Source organism: Oryza glaberrima, chromosome 7 (assembly GCF_000147395.1).
Source record: "Oryza glaberrima chromosome 7, OglaRS2, whole genome shotgun sequence".
Taxonomy (NCBI): domain Eukaryota; kingdom Viridiplantae; phylum Streptophyta; class Magnoliopsida; order Poales; family Poaceae; genus Oryza; species Oryza glaberrima.
In genome coordinates this window covers 21,502,410-21,527,288 of record NC_068332.1, presented here as the reverse complement: position 1 = coordinate 21,527,288, position 24,879 = coordinate 21,502,410, and the positions used below count along the sequence as shown (strand labels likewise).

At 43.2% G+C, this 24,879-nt stretch overlaps 3 protein-coding genes across 3 annotated transcripts; 1 reads left to right on the top strand and 2 right to left on the bottom strand.

The window, feature by feature from the left end:
• Positions 1 to 542: 542 nt before the first annotated feature.
• LOC127779936 (uncharacterized) lies at positions 543 to 1,991 on the top strand. Its single transcript, XM_052306870.1, has one exon. The coding sequence runs from the start codon at positions 894 to 896 to the stop codon at positions 1,773 to 1,775; it is 882 nt and encodes a 293-aa protein (XP_052162830.1). The 5' UTR covers positions 543 to 893; the 3' UTR covers positions 1,776 to 1,991.
• Positions 1,992 to 7,224: 5,233 nt separating this feature from the next.
• On the bottom strand, positions 7,225 to 11,799 carry LOC127778390 (protein ANTHESIS POMOTING FACTOR 1). The gene is made up of 11 exons (XM_052304983.1): positions 11,539 to 11,799; positions 11,247 to 11,341; positions 9,592 to 9,695; positions 8,896 to 8,996; positions 8,754 to 8,820; positions 8,567 to 8,666; positions 8,030 to 8,143; positions 7,827 to 7,964; positions 7,664 to 7,748; positions 7,538 to 7,584; positions 7,225 to 7,397 (listed from the first exon to the last, which is right to left on the bottom strand). Exons 2-11 carry the CDS (start codon positions 11,313 to 11,315, stop codon positions 7,254 to 7,256), a joined length of 969 nt encoding a protein of 322 aa, XP_052160943.1. The 5' UTR covers positions 11,316 to 11,341; positions 11,539 to 11,799; the 3' UTR covers positions 7,225 to 7,253.
• A 1,957-nt stretch (positions 11,800 to 13,756) lies between these two features.
• On the bottom strand, positions 13,757 to 18,113 carry LOC127778844 (scarecrow-like protein 32). Its single transcript, XM_052305477.1, has 2 exons — positions 15,959 to 18,113; positions 13,757 to 14,090 (listed from the first exon to the last, which is right to left on the bottom strand). The coding sequence occupies exon 1, from the start codon at positions 17,436 to 17,438 to the stop codon at positions 16,017 to 16,019; it is 1,422 nt and encodes a 473-aa protein (XP_052161437.1). The 5' UTR covers positions 17,439 to 18,113; the 3' UTR covers positions 13,757 to 14,090; positions 15,959 to 16,016.
• Between the last annotated feature and the right edge of the window lie 6,766 nt (positions 18,114 to 24,879).

Sequence of the window (24,879 nt, the reverse complement as noted above, 5' to 3'; positions counted from 1 at the left end):
TTCTGACCAAAATATATGACCTTGTTTTTCCTCTATAAATCAAACAATTTCACATGAAAATTCTATGCATTTTTTCACATAAATTAAGCTCTCTATCTCTCTGTTATGAGATAGGAGTAATGTTTTTTTTAAGAATCTTTGGCTTGATTCTAAACTTGGGTGGGTGGTTTCCGTTACCACATCCTGTTGATAAGCCCGTTACCGTGATAACTGACCTTTAGGGAGACCTTGTTTCAACTATCACTCTGGTTATGGAATTGTGTTTTTTTAAGAATCGGTTTGCTATGTAAGTTAATGAATTTCATGCAAACTCTACTAGCATGATTCTAAACTTGGATAGGCAGTTACTGTTATCGCACCTCATTGATAAGCCTGGTTACCGCGGTAATTGATGTATCAAGACTCTCTCTTATTACGCAATTATGCTTTTTAAGAATCTATGTGCTCATATAAGCTTGTGAATTCCATGCAAACTTTACTAGCATGATTCTAAACTTGGTCCATACGTTACGCGGTTTGCGTTACCATATCCCGTTGATAAGTCCGGTTACCGCGATAACCGACAATAATGAAGACCTTTGACTTGGATTTGAGCTAATGAGACAAGCATTAGTAGCTTCCAATCCAGATGATATCCTTCCATGTTTGTACCAACATTGACCAATGATGGCTACCAAGTGTACTAATGTACTGACATTTTCTTAGGGCCCCAACAACATAAAATTGACCGGAGTAGACCACCTCATCAGTGTGGGCCCAGCGGCGCAGCCACCACAAAATCCCCTGCGTGTCTTCCGAGTTTTAAAACCGAACAGCCAAAAAGAAGACCAAAGGGAAAAAAAACCTGACCATTTCTTGATTTCTTCTTCTCCCTTCTCTCTCTCCATCACTCCATGGACCAAGAGAAGCATCAAGCCATGGCCGGCGCTGCCGACGCCGCCGGCGGCGGTGGCTCTGTTGCGAAGGACACGGGCGACGATTTTGAGTTCTGTGTACTGTCGTCCGGTGGGCTCGTCTCTGCCGGCGCCGGCGCCGCGGCGGCCGACATGTGCGTGGCCGACGAGGTGTTCTCCCAGGGGAAGCTGCTGCCTCTAAGGCTCTCGTCGGCGGCGGCTGGCGATGCGGCCGGGCTTGGTGTTCTGCCGCGGTCGGAGTCGGTGGCGTCCACCGTGGGGTTCGGCTCGCGGTCCGACAGCCGGAGCGCGAGCTCCAGCGGCAGCAGCAGCGGCTGCGTCAGCCGGAGCGAGTCGTCCAAGAGCGCCTCCTCCGACCACTCCGCCGCGCATCCGCCGCCGCAGCAGCAGCAGCAGCCGCGGCGGTCTCTGTCGAGCAGCCTGTTCTACGCGCACCCGAGCCCGTCGCCGCAGCTGCGCACCCGGCCGCCGCGCCGCAGCACCGGGTCGGCTCCCCCGCCGCCGCCGGCCACCGCGTGGGGCATCTTCCGCCTCGGCGTCGTCGGCGCCCCGGACGTGTACCCTCCACGCTCCACAGATTCCAAGAACGCCGCCGCCGCAGCAAAAGTCGGCAGCAGCAGGAGCGCACGGTTCGAGCCGGCGAGCACCGCCGCCGACAAGAAGCATCCGGTGGTGGGTCTCTTCGGCGACAGCTTCGGGTGCAAGTGCTCCCCCGACGTGGTGGAGCCAGTCACCTTGCCGGCGGCGGCGAAGAGGGCCAAGGCCAAGAACAAGAACAAGGCCGGCGACAAGAAAGCTCAGAGTGTTCGTCGCAGCAGGATCCTGGACTGGCTCGAGGAACTAACCATCACCAAGAAGTAGTAAATCTTTCGCGTAAAAGATCGTGTAATTTTTTTTTCTCCGAGTTACTCTGTGATCAAGGTAACATCATCATTTTAGTTCTCAAGTTTCGATCATTAGAATTTCATTCCTCTGATTAACCGGCCGCAGTCCTTAAGACAAAAGTTTTCTTTCAACTTGTTTTGTACAGATTACCCTTAATCCGTATATTAATTACCTTCGGAATTGTCGCGATGACACCTGCAGAGGTCGCAGTATATATTCTTGTTTCAGATGTCGTTTACTTTTCTTTTTTGTTTCTAGAACCTTACACATTATCTCATCAGTCATCACCGTTCGCGTGTTGACGCTTGTCGAATTGTCTATACGGCGCGAGATACCACTGGTGTCACGTCGAAGCGAAATAACCGCGTCGGGTTCGGGTTCTTGTCCTCCTCAAATAACCAATTTACGAACCCACTACTTATATCAAGTAATAACTCATAATAATTTTTTATGTTATGGTTAGATTTATCGTATCTATAAATACAAGTGAGTCGATTCATAAACCTATTTACAGATTAAATTGATAGGTAACTTATGAATCAATCTACTAATTACCTATTTATTTTACATGTAAGTGAGTTCTCATAGGTTGATCCGCTTGCATACCTATCGCGAGTGGAGACGGGGACAGCCACGCGTGCACAGCGTAACGTACAATTACGTGGTGTTGCCGCCTACCACCGAGCACACGGCAGCAGCGAGCAGCCGAACCGAACGCGTGGTTCCACCGCGCGTCGCCGGAATTTGCGTGCCGACGGCGACCGCCCGCGGGTCGGTGCGGTGCAGCAGAATCCGCTCTCCCGACGGCGACGTACACACGGCGTCCATCCCTTTCCCAAAATCTCACCTGGAACGCGAAAAAACAAAACGAGAAAAAGGCCACTGTAGCTGGCTGGCTGGAGCTCATGTGCAACGCATGCATTGTCTCGCCGGTTGGTTCGTGCTGCACTGCGTATTCACTCTTCAGATACTTGTGGTTTTTTTTGTTCCTTTTTCCTGCGTAGATCGAGATTAGGTGAGGTGAGCGTGAGCGATTCTTGGAGCGGTTCGTGAGCTTTTCTTTCGACGATTAGGATTAGCTCATCCAACCTCACCTAATCTCATATCCTTTTACACGGCATTTTGGGTCGCTACTTTCTGAAAAAAAAAAAAAGGTTGTTGTTGCCACATACTACAGCTTGGTGGTCGATCTCATGGCTTGCTTGCCGGATTCAAACTTTAGTGGAAAGAGAGATGCCCAAATGTGCACGTCGTTTCTCACCTGATGCCTTTTCGTTTGCCACTTTGCCGGCCCAGTGAAAAGGCATACTCCCTCCGTCCCAATATATTAAAACCTAGGATCGAATAAGATATTTTCTAATACTACAAATCTGGATAGGCTTCTCAATATATTAAAACCTAGGATTGAATGGGACATTTTCTAGGACTACGGCCTGTCCAGATTCGTAGTACTAGGAAATGTCCCATCTAATTCTATGTTTTAATATATTGGGACGGAGGGAGTATATTATGGGATATAGCAATCGAGTGAAATGCACGGTAATCAAATCAGTAGAGCGTGAGGTGAGTGAGGTCAGTGTACATAGAGGTTAAAGAGAAAAAATTAAAGTAAGAAAGCTACGCCTACACTAGATTACTAGTTGCTGTAAAAGAATTTTTGTGTAGGAGAAAGTTTGGAAAGCATTGGCGTGCATGTCTCTGGGAATGGGAGACGTATGATGTGCACTGCACCCCGCTGCTTAAACAAAGAAGTTAATCATGGCTGCTACGCGAGAAAGGCTGCACCGGTGTTTTGTTTGCACAATTCCCGAGGCCACTAAAAGTGTTACTACTCCACTACTACACAAAACTAATCAATCCAATCTATACTAGCCTAATCCAATTGTGCAGGATTACGTACAAGTAGGACCGGCCGACAGGCATTGCTTCCAGGGTTACATTGCATGCCTCTCAACTGCACACAAGGTTATGTACTGTCACGAAATGTTTGGATCTCGTCGTCCCCATAGCCAACCTGGTAGTACTTTCAGTATCAGTACATGACACAGCAACAGAAAATGAAAAAAAAGGGTCAAAAACTGTTGCTGGCAGCTGCGTCCTGAAAACAACATTCACTAACAGAGGATCTGAGGGTTGCCTTGACGGTGAAATGGTAGACACTCTAGACTTAAAATCTCGTGCTAATTAAAGAGCGTGGATGTTTTACTGCAAACAGAACTGAATGTTTGCTGTGCGATTCACCAGTAGTCACCACGCTTCATCGCTGTGGCTGTGCAGTGTAGGACGTGCCCGTCTTTTCGCTGGTATAATCGATAGCCTGTGTTAGCCTGTGGTGTGACAAGCCAGTGTGGAGGTAAAAAAGTACCGGGTTGTTTGGGCTTTGGACACCAAGACGTGCTCTATGAGCATCGTGCTGTTACTTGCGTAGGGGCCGTGGCTGTTACACTGAAGAGCAACGGCCAATCTGTGGCAGGTTGAGTTGACTTAAGCGAGTGATTTCTAATCCAGCTTTCTGTAGCATGGAATATTTCTGCAGCAACCTAGCAGGGTCGGTCCATTTCCAACACCATGTTGAAGCTGTCATGGCACAATCATCGATCTTAATAAAACGTTACTCCCTCAGTCTATAGCCTCATTGTTTTCGAATTGTTTATTAGTAAAAAAAATAATTTATAAGTACATATTTTCTATGCGTGTTCTTAGTGACTAAAAACAAATATGGTAAAATAAACTTCTTAAAAAAAATAAAATTAAGTTCTAAATTTTAAATTTTGACTTATAAGTATAAACATAAACAAAACAATGAGGCTTCTAATGTGGAATGGTAGGTTGCTATATTTTGAAATGGAGGGAATATAACCTAAATAAATATTGTCATATCATGTTTTTGCTATAAACTTTGTGCTTTTAAATCATCAAAAAACATTCAAATTCATTGCGTGGTTTTCATGGTTTGCCGGGTGACAAGGCAACTTGGGCTGCATCCCTACTCCTTAGCTTAAATAGCCATTGAAAATGCATTTCAAAGCTTCAAAAACAAAAAGATAACAAAGATAAAATTGTACCCTACGGTTGGAAAAAATTCTGGCTCCACCATGGCTGGAGGTGGATCCACCCATGCTATGGCAAAATACGCTTCCCACATTCAAAACGGATGCAAGTGAGACAGGGTTGCGATTTGCATATACACCGTACAAGTTTTTCCTTGTTTTAGTACGGAGTAGAAAATAAACTAGCATGCAGGGTTTTTGATGTGGGATATGTGCTGCTCGCTGGCATCCCTAGCTACTCAAAACAATTGATTAGGCCATAAATCAGTACACGGACTGATCAAATATTATAGATTATGAAGTTATATAGCTTAGAAAGAAGTTATCGAAGCAACAACCAATATGTTTTTTAAAGTAAATTTCAAGAAAATACAGATAATTTCACCAAATTATCATAAAACTATACATTTAAGGTGATGTATCACAAAGCTATAGGTTTAAAACTAAGTATCATAAATCTACATATTTAAACAATAAAATTACCCCGAAACTATCCTTTTGGCCTTTTGGGGTTTAATCTTTACCAATAATATTAATATTATGTTTGAGTTATATACGTTTAAGATTTGTGATTAAATTAATGTTAAATCTATAATTTTGTAATAACTTTGTTACTAAATATGTAGTTTTGCAATACTCTATCCAAAATTTATAATTTTGTAACAAATTTGATATTAAATCTGTAGTTTTGGGATATATCTATAATTGTGTGAAATTCATTCTTTTTTGAGAAATTATATTTTTAAAAGCGTGGCACGAATAATCCACTTCTCTTTTGTTTAAAAAACAAAAGCATTGTGAAGTGAGTATAACTTAACCGATAAGGTTTCTTATGTTGTAACATGCTCACTCGAGTTCAAGTTTCAAGTTTGACATGGACGCTCTGTATTATGGCTAATTATTTTTTCAGTGGCACAGAACATATTCGTCGATAGTGAGGTTTGATACTTTTAAAATCTTCCACCCATGAAAAATTAGGAACGGTAACAAACCAAAATTTGGTCGAATGGATTAGTGGGCGGGGTGGCTAGGTGGCTCACCAACGCAGGCCCGTCTATACTGTGTAGGCCACGGGTGACAGGTTGAGGTTTGTTCTGGCTGTGGACGTACCAGCGACAGAGCTAGGGTTGGTGCAATAAGGGCAGTAGCAACGCAAGCTGCACGTATGAGGAACTAAAAAAGCCACATAGGCTTTAGACATGGGTCCAAAATTAGTTTCCACACAGTGCAAATGGCCTCATGAGTGATTTTAATTTTTCGCTTTAGCCCCTACCACTTTTGATTTCAACCCTCATATTTTTCTCAATTTACAAAGAAGTGCAAATTTTACACTAACCCTCCTAAAATTGAGAAAAGAATATAAATCACCACTATCACCGGGTCCACCCCCACAACCCTCTCCCCTTCTCACGCACACCATCTCGACAAGTTCATTGGCAACAAACTCCGCCACCAACGCGCTCTCCCCAGTTACCCCACCTGGGCAACGAACTTTGCACCGGCGACCTCTCCACCCTAGCGATGAGCTCTGCCACCGCTAGCACCTCTCTCATCCCCAGTGACAAGAACAATATCGTGACGGCCACTACCTCCGGCGTCTCCCAACTTCCCCACCTCAGCAACGAACTATGTCCGCGGCGGCCTCTCCCCATCATGCCCCTCCACTTTCGGACGCCGCTCGAGACCACAAGGAAACCGTATCCAGCACCACCGCCTGATGTCATGGCCTGATCTGGCCTCGAGCTCGATATCCATGGTCGGATTTGGCCTCTCTTATCCCTTGCCAACAAGTGCCGATCGAGCATAGTGCATCGCTGTCGGCCATCGCCTTCGTCGACAACCTCACTCCTGTCACCTCTCTACTGCTGCCGCCATGCCTCCATCATTGTTGGCTTGTTGCTGCCAAGCTCAGGTGGAGAGAGAGAGAGAGAGAAGGGCTTTTGAGCTCGAGTGGGACCGCTACTAAGCTCAGGTGAAGAGAGAGAAGGGTTTTTGAACTTGTAACTCACAAGTAAGACCGATCTTCCAAGTGAAGACATGGTCCCCACCCAACTCTCTCTTCCATGGCAAGAGGCGTCCTATGTGGCGGGCTAGAGCCACACACCACGTAGACGCACTATGAACAGCCTAACAGGGATATAGCTCATTCCCTCCTCGGCCTTGCCACACCGTGATCACCCAACGACACGACAACTATGGGCTTTTTTCGTTTATTGCCAGAAAAAACCCTTACCATTTGTAGGTAAAGCCAAAATTTGGCAAGATCAAGAAATGCAGATGGCCCAGACTAGGTTGACCCGAGGCTTGACCCACTGCAGCTCAGATTTTTACCTAACATTGTCATTTTGCAAACAGCTAGAACAAAGGCCTGAGCATACACAAACAACAACTCGTACCATTCGAATTACTTACTAACAGTAAAGGATCCCAGCTTAGATAGATCAGGGACCCAACAAGACAGTTCCGAAGATGCAGTCAAGAACATCAAAGATCCTGGAGCCCATCTAATTAGCGGTGGCTCACTATCTGTGCTTCCCCAGCGAGCAACCTGCATGTCCGACCATATTATCATCTCTTTCAAACAACTACGATCTCCGTCCTAAAATATAGCTACTTCCGGTTATACATGGAGAAGTGCAGTAGCTATATTTTGGGACAAAGGGAGTACAAAAACTATATTTGACATACCTTTCCACTCCTAACATTCCAAGCATATACACTGCCATCACCAGAGCCTGCATGAAAAATAAATATTAGGTAATGAAAGAGGATGTGCCAAATAATCACAAAGAATGTTAGAGAAAAGTGGGTCACCAGATATTATATGGTTTCCATCAGGGCTGAATGATGCTTCCAGCGTCGAATTGCTTACCACTGGCTTCACATTGTATGTTGCTATCTGAAAAAGGAAAAGGTCAAAGTCTCCACATAACAAGTCTGCAAAATATAAATTACCAAAGATAGTTTGCATGCTTACATTATTGCCATGAAATGAATCTAGCACATGAACACGCCCAGCTTTGGTGGTTAAAAGAAGCCGCCTGCCATCACTGCTGAACTTTATGACATTGGCTTCTGAATCATCATTACCGACAGAGAAAATATCAAAAGGCCCCTGTGGATGTAAGAAGTTAAATGGGTTGGGTAATTAAGATCAAACAACATACTCATTCCCATTACCTTCTCAAAATTTCGAGCATCAAACATCCTTATGTAGCCACCATATGCAATTGCAAAAACCAAACCCTGATCATCATAAGAAACTGCAGGCCTCCCCTGAACACGCAGCAAACCCTACAAAATCCAAGAGATGCTTTGCTAGTAAACACTCCCCAACCATACCATCCACATTTCTACTGTAACATGCCCAATGCTCAATAAAGGTACAGAACCTCAGAGAAATAAAATGGATGCATACATATATGACTTGTTTAGGATTGTGAGGAACCCAATTTCCGTTTTCAGAAAAAAAGATGATGTACGTAATTAAAGGGGCTTGTAAGTATTTAGTTGCAAAAATCATACATCTGGGCTTCAGAATGATATTTCACCATCGGATGGACTGATGGAGGACAATAAGAAGTCTTTTTAACCGATAATCAGAAATAAGATAAAATAAATCTGTAAAAGCCTTAATTGACTGTAAACTGCAGGTTGCCAAATTGACGTGAAAGTAGTCAAGCAGTCAAACAGTAAACTTATTGAGGAGAAATGTACCTGTGCTTTTTCAACCCTTGAATCCCATAGGAGAACTGTTCGATCAAGTGAACCAGAGAGAATGTTCCCGTTCTCAGAGCACAATGAGATAGAAACAACCCTGATTAAGACAGATAGTATCCTCTGTTGGTATTGGCTAACCGACATATTTTATTGGAATTTATATTTATTATAAAGTTTGGCAAACCTGTCTAGATGGCCTTTGAAATATCTCAAAAAACAGTTATTGACCAGTGAGAGTAGACGGAGAGAATCTGCACAGTTAATTATTTTAAGTATTTGTATACATGACTTATATCACTCTGAAGCTATGACAATATAGGACTTACCATCCCATCCATTTTTTGAAGAATGCAAGACATAAGTTGGGTTTTCAGTGAAGCACACAAGCTCAACCCCATATTTTTTGCTATTAATCGTCTTCAAACACCTGAAAGTAGGTAAGTGATTCAAATACATATAACTGAATATTGACCGCCAAAATAAAATCACTACTTGACAAAATTTAGATATAAATCAAATACTTTGAAAACAGATACAGTATTGAAAGAAAAAAAATACAAGCACTAGAATAGGTAAGCCCTTGCCCTTCAGAATAAAATGTATGTAGTACTGCAGTACAGTAAAACAGGAGCTGAAATTGTTGTACAAAAAAAAATCAAGACTGAGTGACTGACAACTAAATGCAAAAAGGGCAATTACTACCTTCTTTGATTTTTATAAGGCTTATTCTAATTTTAAAGAGTCCTCAAGATTAAATTTTGACCGTTGTTTTCTCATAAAATATATTCTAGGTACCCATAAAAAATATTGAGCAAAAGAGCTTTGAAATGTGTCTATATTGGCTTTTACACTAAATGTACTTGTAACTTGATAAATCCTTGATCAAAATCAACAAACTTGAGTTTTGAAATCAAAATACACCTTATAAAAATCAACAGAGGGGATGAAAGTAAGAGCTGTTCAAACTGTTTACACAATTGGAGACACAAAAAAGAACATTGAGATTAATTGTTTATACTCACACAGCATTTTGAATGTCATATAGGCGAATTGATTCATCATCACATGCTGTCACGAGGTAATTTGTAGCCTTGCTGTGGAAATCCATAGAACTGATTCTTCCATTCTGAAATACAAATAAGCCCCATAAGAAGAATGAAATGGCCAGTGCAGAGAATATTTTAACTAAGTCAGTAGATACTAGGCAACATTCTAATGTAAAGTGAAATATGTACAAATGGTTCATCAAAGAATATGTACTGAATATACATTAATTTTCAGAGTACACATTGAGATTGCTAATTGACGTCCCGACCAACATACCCGCAAGGAATTATTGAAGAAAGAGCAGCCAAGAAACTGACAGGTGTGATTGTACATGATGGGTGAAAGGCCCGAATTAAACAACAGTAGCATGCTCTACAGTTAGACTAGATGAATTTCTTTGTTCTTCACATTCTCTGTTTAGTTTCACTCACACTTTATGAATTGCTAATATCTCACGATATGAAATGTAAATATATTAAGTACACCAAGAGATAAACTGATATCTTTTCGATTGGTTAACATTGTTTACAGGACTTATTACATGCAAAAAAAGTTTCCAGTCCAAGCTACCACTTAGCTGTCAGGGTTGATCTACTTAGCCCTCTGACTGCGAAAGTGTCTAGATAACCCCATGAACTATCTAATACCATCTAAATAAACCCGATAAGGTTTTACACATGCCTTTTGCCACCATAGCAGCTAATGTGTCAATGCTTCACCAAATCTATACTCCATTTGAAAGATGCGATGGTGGTTATGGCAATGAATCTGCCACCACACCTCTTCATATTGCAGCAATGTTATTGGGTTGCCACATAAATAATCAAGGCGAGCACTACATATAGTAAAAAACAAATTAATGTTGTTTATTTCAGGAAATAATATTATGTAACATTTTGTTTTATCCCTAAAAAGCTAGGATTTAGCTAGTAAGTTGTAATCAAATTCTAAAGCTGCTATATCAGAGAGAAAAGGGGTGAATAGAAAAGTAGGATAAGAGAAGGCAAATGAAAGAAAAAAAAAAGAGAGAATTGTTTCAGTTCCGTGGTGTTCCACGTAAGCACCTTAGGGGGTTATTTAGTTTTTTTTTCTAATTCAGGATTTCAGGGGTTAAGTAAGTGAACACCATTATGGCTATTTCTTTATTTAGTTTTTGTTCCTCTTAAGATGGAACCAACTAGAGGGTTGCACTGTTTTGTATCAAAGGTAGAATGTATGGCAAACTATTTGAACTAGTATAATTCACAAATACCAACATGCCATCTCTAAATATGGCATCTTCATATTTAGTTCAAAATAATTGCCCGTAATAGCATATATTGTTCAAGAACATGTCCTCTACCACCACAAGTGTCCATGGAGTGACATCGATTATGAATGAACTCACTAGGCACTCCAATCCAATGAAACCTTAAGCCCCTTCTATTAAAATTCATCCACTAAACTAAACTAAAGTTGATATATTCGACAAGCAGCGCCTTTCGATTCATCGATACATCACCTAAGAGCCATGACAGCAATGATAACCCATGTAACACTTAGAAGAAAATGGCACAAGCAAAGCAAAAGGGAAACACCAATTCCAGTAGTCGATAGAAGCAAAAAACACCGTGTAACAGCAGAATCTTACATAGTCCCGGAAGGCCAGCCCAACCTCCATGCACTTGAACATCTCATCGGTGACCTCCATGCTCACCATGGTCACCCGCTCCTCCCTCTCCCGCCCTAGAAAAATCAACAGCAAGGGGCGGACCCCCCAAATTTTTTTGGGGGAAAAAACTGTTATTAGTCCTAAGGTTAAGACAAAGAGAAAACCTAGCTTCCAGATAGAGAAGAGAAGATCAAAGTTAAGGCAAAGAGAGGAGGTGTGGGGTAGAGAAGGATGAGAATGAGAGAGGATGCGCGTCGGCGCCGGTGCTCACCGGAGGCGGAAGCAGCAGGAACACCGCACCGCCGCTCGCGGGATGGATGGAGATCGGCCGCAGGCGACGGGGCGAACTCCTCGAGGAGACGGGAGTCGAGGCCGAGGCGACGCCGGGACGGGGAGATGGACTCGGGGTCAGAGGCGAGAGTATGCGATGGAAGCAGCAGGGCGCCCGGCGACGGAGACCGGCGCGACGACGGCGCAGGCGGCGAGCCAAGGAGACGACGCGGGCCGCGGCGGCGTCGTCGGGTAGCGGAGGCCGCGACGCACGCAGCCTCAGCGTCCGCGGAGTCGGTGGATAAATGGACCGGGCCCAGCCGTGCTGTCCCGGGCACGATGGCGCGTGGGCCGTGCCGTGCCTGGACCGGCCCGCGGTACGGCACGGCCTGCTCGGCACACCGGCCCACGTGCCACCATCGTGCCCGTTCCGGCACGGCACGGGACGGCTCGATAAAGCAGCCGTGACTAACGGGCCGCCGTGCCGTGCAGGTGCGGCCCAGTTTACCACTAAAACGCGGGATGTATAGGTATGGGAAAAAGTACACCGACGGTCCCTCAACTTGTCATCTGAGTTACAAAATCGTCCCCCAACCATAAAACCAGATATCCAGCGTCCCTCAACTTATAAAACCATTTATTCTAGCCGCCCCTCCCCCGCCGCCCGCCGCTCGCGCCGCCCCTCCCCCACCGAATGCCGCGCAGCTCCTCTCCCCACCGTCGTTGCGTCGCCCGTCGTCGGCCGCCAACGCCCTCCTCCTCTCCCACCTCGCACTGCTGGCCTCGCAGAGAAGGGAGAGAGAGAGAGATGAGAAGGGTGAGAAGAGGGGAAAAGAGAGAGGAAGCTGATGTGGCAATGCTGACACGTGGGTCCCACACTGACTCAGCCGCCACAAAGGATAAAACCGGCGGTCAAAACCACCGAAGGATCTAAAATGAACGGTTTTGTAAGTTGAGGAACGCCGGATATCTGGTTTTGTGGTTGGGGGACGATTTTGTAACTCGATGACAAGTTGAGGGACCTTCGGTGTACTTTTTCCTATATTATGTATGGGTTTGGCCCAAGTTTGTTGCTTGGGTCACAATGGGCTCCGATCCATTTTGGCCCAAGAAAATGACCCCGAGCCGAGCGAAGCATCGAGGAATTCCCAGGCAGCCGCCAGCCGGCCGATCCCCCGTCGCTCGCCTCACTTCGTCGGCTCGTCGTCGTCGTCGATGCCGTTCACCGGAGGACTGGGGGCGGCGGCCAGCCGTTCGTTGCAGCGCGGCGGCGAGATACTTCTTCTCCATCCACCGGCCGCCCGTCGATCGCACATTCGCACGTACGCGACGCTCCGCCCGCACTGGCCGGCTACACCATGCTGAATCGGGTCAGGACTCTCCACACCCTTCATACAATTTGCTTCTATATATATCCAACTATATTCAGGAGAACTAGGGGTTTCGATTGATCGTCTGAATTCATTTTTGTCAAATCGTAATGCGTTAGTAGTTGGGGATAGAAATTGGGGTACTAGGCTACTAGTAATTACGAACCGGAATTAATATCGAATGACCTAGATTGCCATTTCACCAATGTGCATACACTGATATGCGCAGAGCCACATATCGATTTGCTGGGGTGAATTAGAACTTTCTAAAAAAAAAAAGAACTCGAGACAATCTGGAGTATACATGGATTCTGCGTCTCTAGTTCAGTACGCGATCCATGGCTAGCTATGCGTGCTCGAAAGTCGAAACCAGCTGACTCAGACCATGGTTTTTTCAATTTGGGATTATTATAATCTAGATTATTGAGTCAGATTACTATAAGTTAGATTGTAATAATCTGTAATAGAATAAGCGGTTAGTTGTTTCTTTCCTAGATTATTAGAGTCTAGATTATTGGGTTTGCAAGTCTAAAGAGGGAGTGGGGTGGCATGGTGGGTAATTTTTCACTCAATAATCTAGAAAAAGCTCACCTAAATAAGCTTATCAGATTATAATAAGTTAGGCTCCAGATTATAATAAGCTACTTCAATAAATTGTCTGTTTCTTTCAGTTTACTCCCAATAATCTGGATTATAATAATCCCAAGCTGAAAGAAATAGGGCCTCAGTGACTTTATTTTCACCATATTTGTTCAGTTTTCTCTCCAAGTAGTACTTCTCTTCAATTTCTACCTACATTATATTGACACACTAGCTAGTTTATGTGCGGATATTCTCGATCGGTTGGCAACATATTTAAAATGGATATTTGTTTTTCCACATTATCGTATCTTGGATTAATTTTGGTTGTTCAACACACACCATACATCAACTATAACATACACCCTTTGTCCGGCTGGTTGTTCATAGAGTATCAATTACACAGTAGCAAACCGAAAAAAAAATCGTTTAGTTTACAGGAAACTTTGTAAATCTTGAAAGAGAAACACTTATATGTATCTGTTTCTTGATGCACTCTTGGATGGAAGTGAGACGTACGTACTGATCAAATACCCGTACGAGAAGTTTTTTTTTTCTTTCTGTGGCTGCCGATGAAGCTCATAGAAGATATCTAATAGCACAACTGCATCAAATGAAAGTAAATATTCGATTAGAGTACTAGCTAGCTTGTTCCAGACAGCTGAAATTGATCGCCTTTCGATCGAACATATATAGAATAGGAAGGATATCTTGATAAGCATAGATGCATGGGGGATAATTAAACATGCTAAGTCTCTTTTGGGATCGATTTGAGTTTTGCTTTTCAAACCGCAGGAAAAATGAAAGTAATTATTGCTAATTCTCTAGATTTGATCTAAAGTTGCTACTACTTCCATTAATTGGTCATGACAAATTGGCATTTGGACATTCTAATTTACACGGTATTTGAGATGAAACTTTGACCACTATTTTCTATCAAAATATATTTGTAAAGTTCAATAAAATTATAATACCTTCTGAAGAAAATCTATACACACATATATATGATGATTTCTATTATTTATACAACTAAGTATACAGAGGATAATGATTCTTAAAATTTTAAAAATACAAATTAAGTCCAAAACAACATGTTATTATGACATGAGGGAATTTAATTCTTTAATTACTAGTTTTTTAAGAGGACTACAAATTAGAGTAAACCATATACGAACTTATTTTTTAGATAATGGATTATATTAAACACGGCCTCTACAAGTCACAAGCACAAGTATATAAGACTCTCCTGTTATATAGGTAAAGCATAAATAAGTTTTAAAGGCGGACAACAAGCAAGAGGAACTTATGATTAGTCTCAGTACTACTTACATGCATGCATTCTAATCAGTCTAGCTAAACATATATAGTTTGATAACTATATGCTCCATCTGCTAGCTAACTTTGTTGCTCATAGCAAAGTTATGGAATAATATGAGGTAAACATGATTTTTATATATATTGAGAAATGGAGTGATAATTGAATATTCAATATATGCATGAAGCACTCAGAAATGGTTTGCAGTTTTGTTTTGCCACTTGCCATGCATATATGTGCTAGAATGGGTAGATGTCTGCTTAATTTGCACCAGATATGTGGATAATTGTTCAAATTATTGTAGAAATATGGAAGATCAATTATATCCCCATATATGCAGTTTTGCCAGACTAGCTAGCAAAGTCACAACTCACAACGAAGCTGAGAATGCACTTTCTTGCTACATCTTAATTTGTCTGAGTAGATATATATTCCTATGCATCATCACGTGGTCTCTCAAAACAGGAGAGCATAAATTCAAGCATAGGCTGATCAACTCTTTAATTTGTGTTAGTAGCTACTACCACTGAGCTTATGCTAATAAGGGCTAGGGGTACCGTACGTACCACGGGCATTTCTTACTTGTTTCTGAAGGAGTATACTATACCTTCGTCCTAAATATAGCTGATTCTGGACTAGACAAACAATTGTTCACATATATATAGCCATAAGTTTTATATTTGGGATGGAGGTAATAGAAGCACCAATTGCAACAAGAGATAGCATGAAAAAAAAAACCATTAGCAAGAGCTTTTAGAAAATTTCTTTTGAGAGCATTGATGAATTCATGAATTGTTTGAAGAGAACATATCGAATTGTACAAAGCCATCCAAAGATTATCTTCCAAGCTGTACATTATAGTGACATGATCTGAAAAGTTATCCTCGACCATATAAAAAAATGACATATATTTCTTATCAAATTTTCAGGAGCATGCATGATTGCAAGTTTTTTTTCTTCATTCATTCATTCTAGAGTAAGAACTAGAGAGAGATTCTCATTACATGATCAAAACGACGAATCGTCTAAGCAAAATCAACAGGTAAAAGCCAACTTAACAAGACCATCTTTCCACAATGAGCATACACAAAAACAAACCCTAAATCCAAATATCCATGCAAAAGTAGGCACGCACACACGCCTACACGGCCACTCACCTTGTCGCCGGCCGTACACATGCGGCATGCCGTCCACGCGCGCGGCGTCCCGAGCTGATCAGGACGGCGCCCATGCCGAGGCGAACACGACGTTGTGCCCCTTCCACGTGAGCACGAGGTCGTCGTCCTCCCGCTTCATCCCCCACCCGGCCGCGTGGTCGTTCAGCATCGCCTTCACCTCGCCGGCGGCCTCCTCGCCGAAAGCCGCCGCGCGGAACCCGGCGGCGCGCATCCGCTGGCCCCACCTCGCCCTGTCCTCCTGCCGCTCCACCCTCTCCACCCCTTCCTGCGCCAGCACGTTCTCCACCTTCCACCCCACCTCCGCCTCGTACCACCGCCGCTGCTCGCTCCCCTTGGGGAGGAACGTGTCCACGGCGTCGTACGGGATCCACAGGAAGTTGAACGCCGCGCGCAGCCGCCCCACCACGTCGCCCGCGGTGAAGTCGGCGTCCTCGTCCACCACCACCACCAGCGTCGGGTCGAGCGCCCGGAGAGATTTGAGGAGCATGGTACGGAGGGACACCGGCGGCTGCGCCGTCGTCAGGCTGACCGAGCCGGCCGTCTCGTCCGGGACGGTGTGGAGGAGCATGTGGCAGTTCACGACCAGCGCCTCGCCGCCATCGGAGACGAGCTGCTGCACCCGGAGCTGGTCGACGAGGGACGTGAGCGCGTCGGCCGGCGAGGTGGGCACCACCCGGAAGTCCATGGACATGTTGCGGGACCGCGCGAAGTTGACCAGCTTCGCGCCCAGCTCCTCGTAGGGCATGTCGAGCGCCGGCGGCGGCGCGCTGGGCGCGACGTCGGCGACGGTGAGGCGGAGGATCGGGGGCCCCTCGGCGCGGCCGGCGAGCATGTCGATGAGCGTCGGGATCTGCATGCAGTGCGTCGTGCTGAGGTCGACGATGTGCACGACGGGGAACCCCTCGACGGCCTCGACGATGGCGGCGTTGGCCGCCGTGTACCCGAACCGGTGCCACGGCGTGAGGTCGATGAAGCTGGCGAGCTCGATGGCCGTGAACCGGTGCACGTGGAGCGCCGCCGACTCGACGGCGTCTGCTACCGCCGCGGTCACCGCCTTGCACGCCCCGGTCCTGGATGCCCGCGACACGAGCGCGCACAGGAACGCCGCCGTGAGCCGCTGGTTGGAGTCCCCGTCCGCCGGCGCGATGTTGTTGAGCACCCACAGGATCTGCTGCGTCAGCGTGGCGTCGTTGGCCTCGATGGCGTTGGCGCAGTGCACCAGCAGCTGCTCCATGCAGCCCGTGCTGTTGAGGTTCCCCAACGAGATCTTCGACGCCGCCGCCGACGACGGGAAGTAGCCGCTCCCACCCAACGTCGTCGTCGACGACGACGACGACCACGGCCGCGCTCCTCCTCCTCCCCTCGTCGCGCCGACGTCAAGGTACAACCCTAACCCTAGTCCATGCCCATTAGGGTGCAGAGGCGGTGGAGGTGGCGCGGTGTGCGTGAACTGCATCATGTAGTGGTGGCACCAGCGCGGCGCAAGCAGTGCAGAGACGCGATTAGAAAACAGCGGAGACGCAGAGCTAGTACACTTTGAGCGGTTTGAGGCACGGATTTGGTGCTTGTACAAGGCATATATAGAGGGCTGTGCACTTGTTGCTCGGAGGCGCCACACGTGGTCTCATACTCTCATCCCAAGCTGCCGCTGCTAGCTATATACTGCTACCTAGCTAAGCCAAATTCCATTAGAACTTTGGGAACAACATGGATCCAAGGGAGGGAATGGAGAGAAAGAGAAGCTGGCCAGTGATCTAGTACAAGGAATATTTCAGTGAAGGATCGATCGAGCAGAGATGCAACTGTAGATGGTTTGTACTATCTAGCTGGGGAAAAAATGGCAAGAAACTAATGAATTCTTCGATCTCCCATGTACTTACCATCTACAAAGAAGGATATATCGAGATCTGAGAGCACTGTTATGGTAGCTAATTAACCAGAAGCTAGGAATAATTAGCCAATCGAGATGGCATGCGGTTCTAGCTAGCTAGGAGCCAGCTTGAATTCAAGATTCAAGCTGCGGAGATTTCTGCTTGATTGTCTACAAGAGAATTTTATCTAGGATCGATGAACTAGCAGATCAGGGAGCAGTTGGGAAAGCGAGGAGAGGATAGATGGGGAATGCTTAGGGGAGGGGAAGGGGAAGGGAAGAAGAGGTTACAAGTCACTAATTATAGAGGGAATTATGTAGTGGTTTCTTGGATTGTTCTGGATGGCCAGCTATTCATATATTTGTCTATATAGTAACTAGTAATTATCAAGATCGCTAGCATGTCACATTATGAACAATATTTTATAATTACTCTGCTTGGTAAAAATATATAATGCCTGTAAAATAATGTATAATTGTCAACACGCCAAATTAAAGGTTAAAATGACATCTAGTGGCCCCCGTTTTTTACAAGTCTGATAGCCCATTCGGACTTCAAAATCATTCTTATTACCTCATCTGAATTATCTCTCATTTTTTCTGCAATGATTTAAGCTGTCTATGATAGAGTAATTTTGCTTCTCTCTAAAAGATAGCTTTGTCGTATTTACAAAAGGAGACATGGGTTGTCGTGATTGTAATTTATTCGATTTTCTTTGGAAAAAAAAAACTTAATTCAGAGAACGATAAAAAATATATGAGTTAAATATAACAACATACTGATCCTAGCCTCCTACAAAACACACATGCTCGTGTGAGGGTACATCTACCTGTATTGTGTTGCACATAGCTAGCTAGTATAAAATTGTGAATATAAAAAACTTTTCTATAGATTACCTTTTAAAGAAAGAAAGTATGGAGGCAAAACAGGAGTTCGATCATAATTAAGTATCATAACCTCATGGAGGATGACGCAGATCGACGTACGGTTGAACCGGTGCACTGTACAGTTGCGTGTAAATATGTACGCTAAGGAATTTTATGCACATATTAAATTTTTGTAATCCGTTTTCAAAAAAGAAAATGTAACCCGATTATTTTAGAGAGAGGGAGAGAGAGATAGAGAGATCACGGGGCATATCATGGTGAAATGATTTGGTCAGTTCGCGTTGGGCCCTACATGGAACAAAGCTACAACTAGTTTAGTAATTAGAGAGAGGGTCCATTCTATTTAATATCCTCATTGTTGCAACTGGAAAACGACTCTTTGTATGGATCTAAACTTACGCGTCCAAGCACTGGAAACTATTCAGCTGAAGAATTTTGTAGACCAGGTATGCTGCTCTGCAGCGCGTAGACACACACACACACACACTAACAATTCGACCAAATTGATTGATAGATGGCACTTGTGACATATAAGTTGCTTATAATAGAATAGTAGGCTTACACTTCGAATATTTCCATTTGTTCTTAATTTGCCATAGAATAAGAGTGCATTTGTTTAAAGTTAATCAAGCAAATCATCTTCTTAGTTAATTACCCAATGTCGTTATGATTTTTTAAGGCTATCTACATAACCATATCCTCGATATGCCTTTAGTTAAGTGCATGTTAATTTGCGTGCCAATGTCGGTATGTGTCATTGCTAGTTGTTGGAAACCATCGGGATAAAATTCCAATAGTTATACATTACTACATCCGTCTCATAGCTAAAAATAGATACATTTTAGAATGAAGGTAATAAGATTTCTTCACTACCTGTGTTAATATCGGTGGTGCTGCCACTACTTTATAGCAATTAGATCCAAAACAAGAATTCAGATATAGGATCATAAAGTGGTAGAACTACTGCAGAAACTTTTATTGGTTCTGCTTATTAACCAGTTGTAGGCGTTGGTTTCTCAGTCGGAACCAATTTAAGAGTACTAATGCCTAATAGCATAGGTGCCGGTTTAAAATCCGATACTTATAAAACTATAAGTACCGGTTATTATACTACAACCATCACCTATAAATCCGAACTGGTGCCGGTTATGCTATCCACCCAGCACCTATAAATTAGAATGTGTCGGTTATTTACTTAAAACCGGAACCTATTAAGTTTTATAAATATCGGTTTTTCAATAACCGGTACCAACACTCATAAAATCAGCACCTATACCTATTAAAACCGGTACCTATTATCTGGAAGGTATTTGGGTAAATACTATAGATATCGGTTTTTTTTTTTAAGAACTGGCATACTCTAGTGAACCAATGTTGCGGTATAATTAATCTCAGTTAGGACGATCCATTATTACCACAGTTGTAATGACAGAGGATGTTTTTGGTAGATTTCAAACATACAATTCCAAGGGAGGTGTGAGCCTATCATCACGCAAGCTTGAAGTAGGGATCAGAAGAATTTATAGTACGACTTATAAATATACTTCCTTTGTTTCAAAATATTTGACACCGTTGACTTTTTAGTACATGTTTGATCATTCGTCTTATTTAAAAACTTTAAGTAATTATTAATTCTTTTCATATCATTTGATTTATTGTTAAATATACTTTCATGTACACATATAGTTTTACATATTTCATAAATTTTTCTGAATAAGACGAACGGTCAAACATGTGCTAAAAAATTAACGGTGTCAAATATTTTGAAACGGAGGGAGTATCTACGTACGGATGTCTGCATGCATACACACACATACATGCATGCATGATGTGTGTGTATTTATGCCTCTCTGTAGCAGTAAAAGGAAGAAAGAAAGAAAGATGCCAATTGGCAGACCCCACCCAAAAACACATTGTTGTACGTGTATTCTGTACACCAAAACAGAAGCAGATCGAAGCATTCATTTCCGGCCCTACTGATCACACAACACTACTACTCGCTACATCGCTACAGCGATCGATCAGCTGTGATCTGTCCCCCGCGCGCACGGCTCGCGTTCAATGCGTCACACACATGATATGATGCGCGGTGCACACACCGGCATCAGCTGCGCGTAGTACACGCCCACCTACAGTGGTATACGGCTCCGCTCCCATGTATCATGGGGAGATTTCAGTTCGGCTCCCGCGCATGACGGCACTGTAATTTTCTTTTTACATTTTAGCTATTTTAATATTTTATCTTATAAATAACCCTTTGAAAAAACTTATTTTAGAAATAAATTATTTTTTCTTGATACCCACGGCTGAGAACCTATCTATAAGAAAAAATATTTACAATTTAAACTATTTTTGAAACAATATTTTTTGAATAGATCCTCGGTGCCAGTTTTGTTGGCATTGACCACTCTATACATCTCGACTGTTTGGGACGTGATGATGTTGGCTGCTAGTGTCATTGGCGCTGAGGGCTGAGATGTTAAGATCTCGACCTCGACGCTACAGTCATCGAGTCATTCCAAGATCAAGTTAGTTTAAGAATCTATTTGTAAAATAAATTTATAGAACAATCAAAATATAGGGGAAAAAACCAGCATGACTGCACGGACGATCTGCGGTCCGCGACGTGAGCGATTAAATGCACGGAGTTTACGTGACACCGGCCGTGGCGGGCCGGAGGAGTACGTACGCGCTGCAACGCGCGTACGATCTCCCGTGAACCGCGGGGCTCGTACGTACGTACTCACCGGCCGTTGGAGAGAGGCCCCCGCGGCCGCGCGCGGCGCCCCCACCGACCGGATCGTCTCCACTCACGTTTGTCCACCGTACCACGCCCGATCACGAACAAACGGATGGATGGATCGATGCATCTGCGCGCGCGACGAGAGCAAGAGTGAATGAGCTCATGTGCGCACGCATGGCTAGCTGCCTGCCTGCCCTGCATCTGCGTGACACTGTTGAGAGTAGTAACAACCCGGAGATTCCTCGTGACTGCTGCTGCATGTCAGCAGTTTTGCCGTCGTACGTAGCAGATGCAGGCAAAAGCTCAAACCGGGACCACATGTCAGCTTCATTAGGCCATTCCCAACCCAATGACTAGGATGAGTGTTCATAGCATTAAATAAGTTGTCACCTAGGATGAAAAATAATGTGACAACTGAATAAATAAGAAAAGAGAAGGAAACCATGTCTTGCATGAGACGTGGTTTCTACACAACATCCAATACATTATACGAGATAAGTAGCATTAAATTTAAGTATGGAATAGTGGTGTTTGCATTGGGAGAGTGGTGTCTAGTACTAATTTCTTGATAATGTGGAGTTTATATAAACTATGTCTAGTGTCTTGGGTTGGGAATGACATTATTAGTTTAGCTGTAGGCAAGCTCTATAGCTACGTACAACTTACTACTAGTCTACTACCGCTGAGTACGAACAGGAAGCTAGCTGCCGGGCTTGAGCTTTGTTCCTTTGTCTGAAATATCTAGCTTATCTGATATGCAGTTGGGCGTAGTATATGTGCGGTAAACACCATTTGATTCGTGGGAAGAATTGGCACGAACTGGACCACGGACTCACGGAATTAGTACTGATCAGCGTGCACTTAGCTTGCTAGCCATGTAGCACATATGTACATGCAGGCTGCAGCGAAAGAATCTGATGATGCTCTGTGTCACAAGATCAAGACGGTGTTTGACGTGCACCGTGGATCTTATTATTATCAATGCCTGAATTCACCCTAGTTAATTATGTGTTCTAGAATTCTGATACCTACCTCCATCTCTCTTAACTCTTGCAGAGTGTGTCTGACTGAAAGTGATGACCTCTTGCATGCACGTGGTATAATTCACATATATATCGATATAAGATGCATTTTTTTTCCCAAGCGAAAATGGGGGGAAAAAGTTGGAAAAAAAGATGTTTAATTTTCAGTCACCTGAAAATATATAACCACAAATTCCGTTCACTTTTAAATGGCTTAGATTGTGCAAAGATTCGTACAATGCAACAACCTTATCTTCTCCCCCTTGCGGCACGCTTCTCCAACCCATCGCGAGCTCATGCAAGCGTACGTGTAAGGCCACCTTAGATATGTCTCCTCGGTTCTGCCACTCTTCTGTAAGACGAACGACGATGAGCTATCCTTGGCATGCCTTCTTTATCTTCTGTGGCTCTCCCGTTCCTAGTCACTCCAGATATTCCACGACCCAACCACCAATCAAGTGACTTAACCCTGTTTGATTCATCTTAGAATTATTATAATTTAGATTATAAGAAGTAAGTTCAAACAACAAATAGATTAGTATGATAGATTATCATAATCTATAAGCCAGATTAGTGTAATCTAATAATCTTCTCTGGAGGAGCCTTTTTCTAATTATTGGTGGCTAAAGACCCACTACCCTTAGATGCCTCCAATAATCCAGAGAAACAAACAGCTCACAGCTTATTCTATGCCATCTTATTATAATCCATCTTAGAGTAATCTAAATTTAATAATTTAAATTACAATAATCTTAAGCTGAAACAAAAGGCCTTAGGTGGTGCCACCGTGCCTTGCCACTCGCTCGTTTCGCTGTCACCCCTTCCATCCCTCTAATGTCGAGTAAACCTCCTTCCCCCTCCATCAACCCCTACCATAAAATCCTAACCTACAACACCATTTGCTCTCGTGCCGTCATTGAAGCACGGATCTTGATATATGTGGATCTTATGTTGAGCAAATTTGACCAGAATTTTGAGGATTTTAGGCGAGAAGAAATCTTGTGATCCCCCCTTCCAAAAAAAAAAGGGAAATAATATAAAACCCAATCGAGGTGAGCACTATCGTTTGCCCTTTAGCTTAGCTGTACCTAAAATTTAAATTTTAAATCTTAATTTTAGAGTTGATTTTGATATTTTTTTCATCGTAGTTTATTTTTTAATGTTAGTTTTTAAGTCGCTAAAATACATATAAAATTTATTTTCTGTCCAATAAGAATTATGGTTTACAATCAATTTTAGGTAAAACAATGTAAGCGGTAACGATGCGATAGAGTATTATGGTTTATAATTAGTTTTAGGTGAAATGATATGTAATTGCTGCTTAATTACTCTTCTGCCTCAACTGATATGGACGGTACTTTCAAGTTCTCCGAACGTGCATATATACCATGTTTTTGCTGGCTTTCATATATAGATTTGCAATTGTCATCATCTTTATCTTTACTATTAGTGTTTTTTCACACCCTGATACTTTTAGACTCGGATGGAATCGAAAGTACCAAAATTGACACTTTGAATGTAGTATCAAGCGATAACTTCTGTGTAACCGTAAATATCAACCACTACTGGGAAAACCATTTTACTGGACAATACTCCCTCCTTCCCATAAAAAACTAACTTAGTACTGGATGTAACACATCCTAATACAACGAATCTGGACATACATCTGTCCAGATTTGTTGTACTAGAATATGCCACATCTAGTCCTAGATTCACTTTTTTTGGACGGAGGGAGTAGCAAATAATTTTTCTAGGCGGATAGACCTCTCGGAGCCAAACGTCCGTCTACGAAAAATCCATCATAGTTTGAATAATCATTTTCTCCTTTTCCTTAACTAGCCTAAGAGCCTGTGCGTTGCAATGAAAAACAAATTGAGTTTCTAACATTAAATCAATTAGTCCAAGTAATACAACAATTTTTTGTATTGAATAAGTAGGTGATTTTAAAATTTAGAGGGAACCAATAATAAAATGGAGGACTCGTTAAAAGGTTGTGTAATAGTATAGATTGTGAGATCCAAATATCAGCAATAGGGGTGGTGTGAGAATAGACACATCACTACTAACATATTTTAAGTAGTATAGATTTGCAATTGTCATCATCTTATATTATACATACAACAATAGATAGTAAGTGCTGATATATATTTTTTTTCATTTGACATATGTTCATGCATCTCTAGTCTCTACATAGTTTCGCCAAAGGTAATTGAAGCTTATCCATTCAGAATCTTGACGTGTATATTTACTTCTGCATATTCTTACACATCCACACTAGTTAAGAATTGTGATATTGAAATTTACTCGGCAGATAACAACGACGTTTATCGGCACGCAACGCATACGTACGTACATAATTCCAGCAAACGCTAGCTAG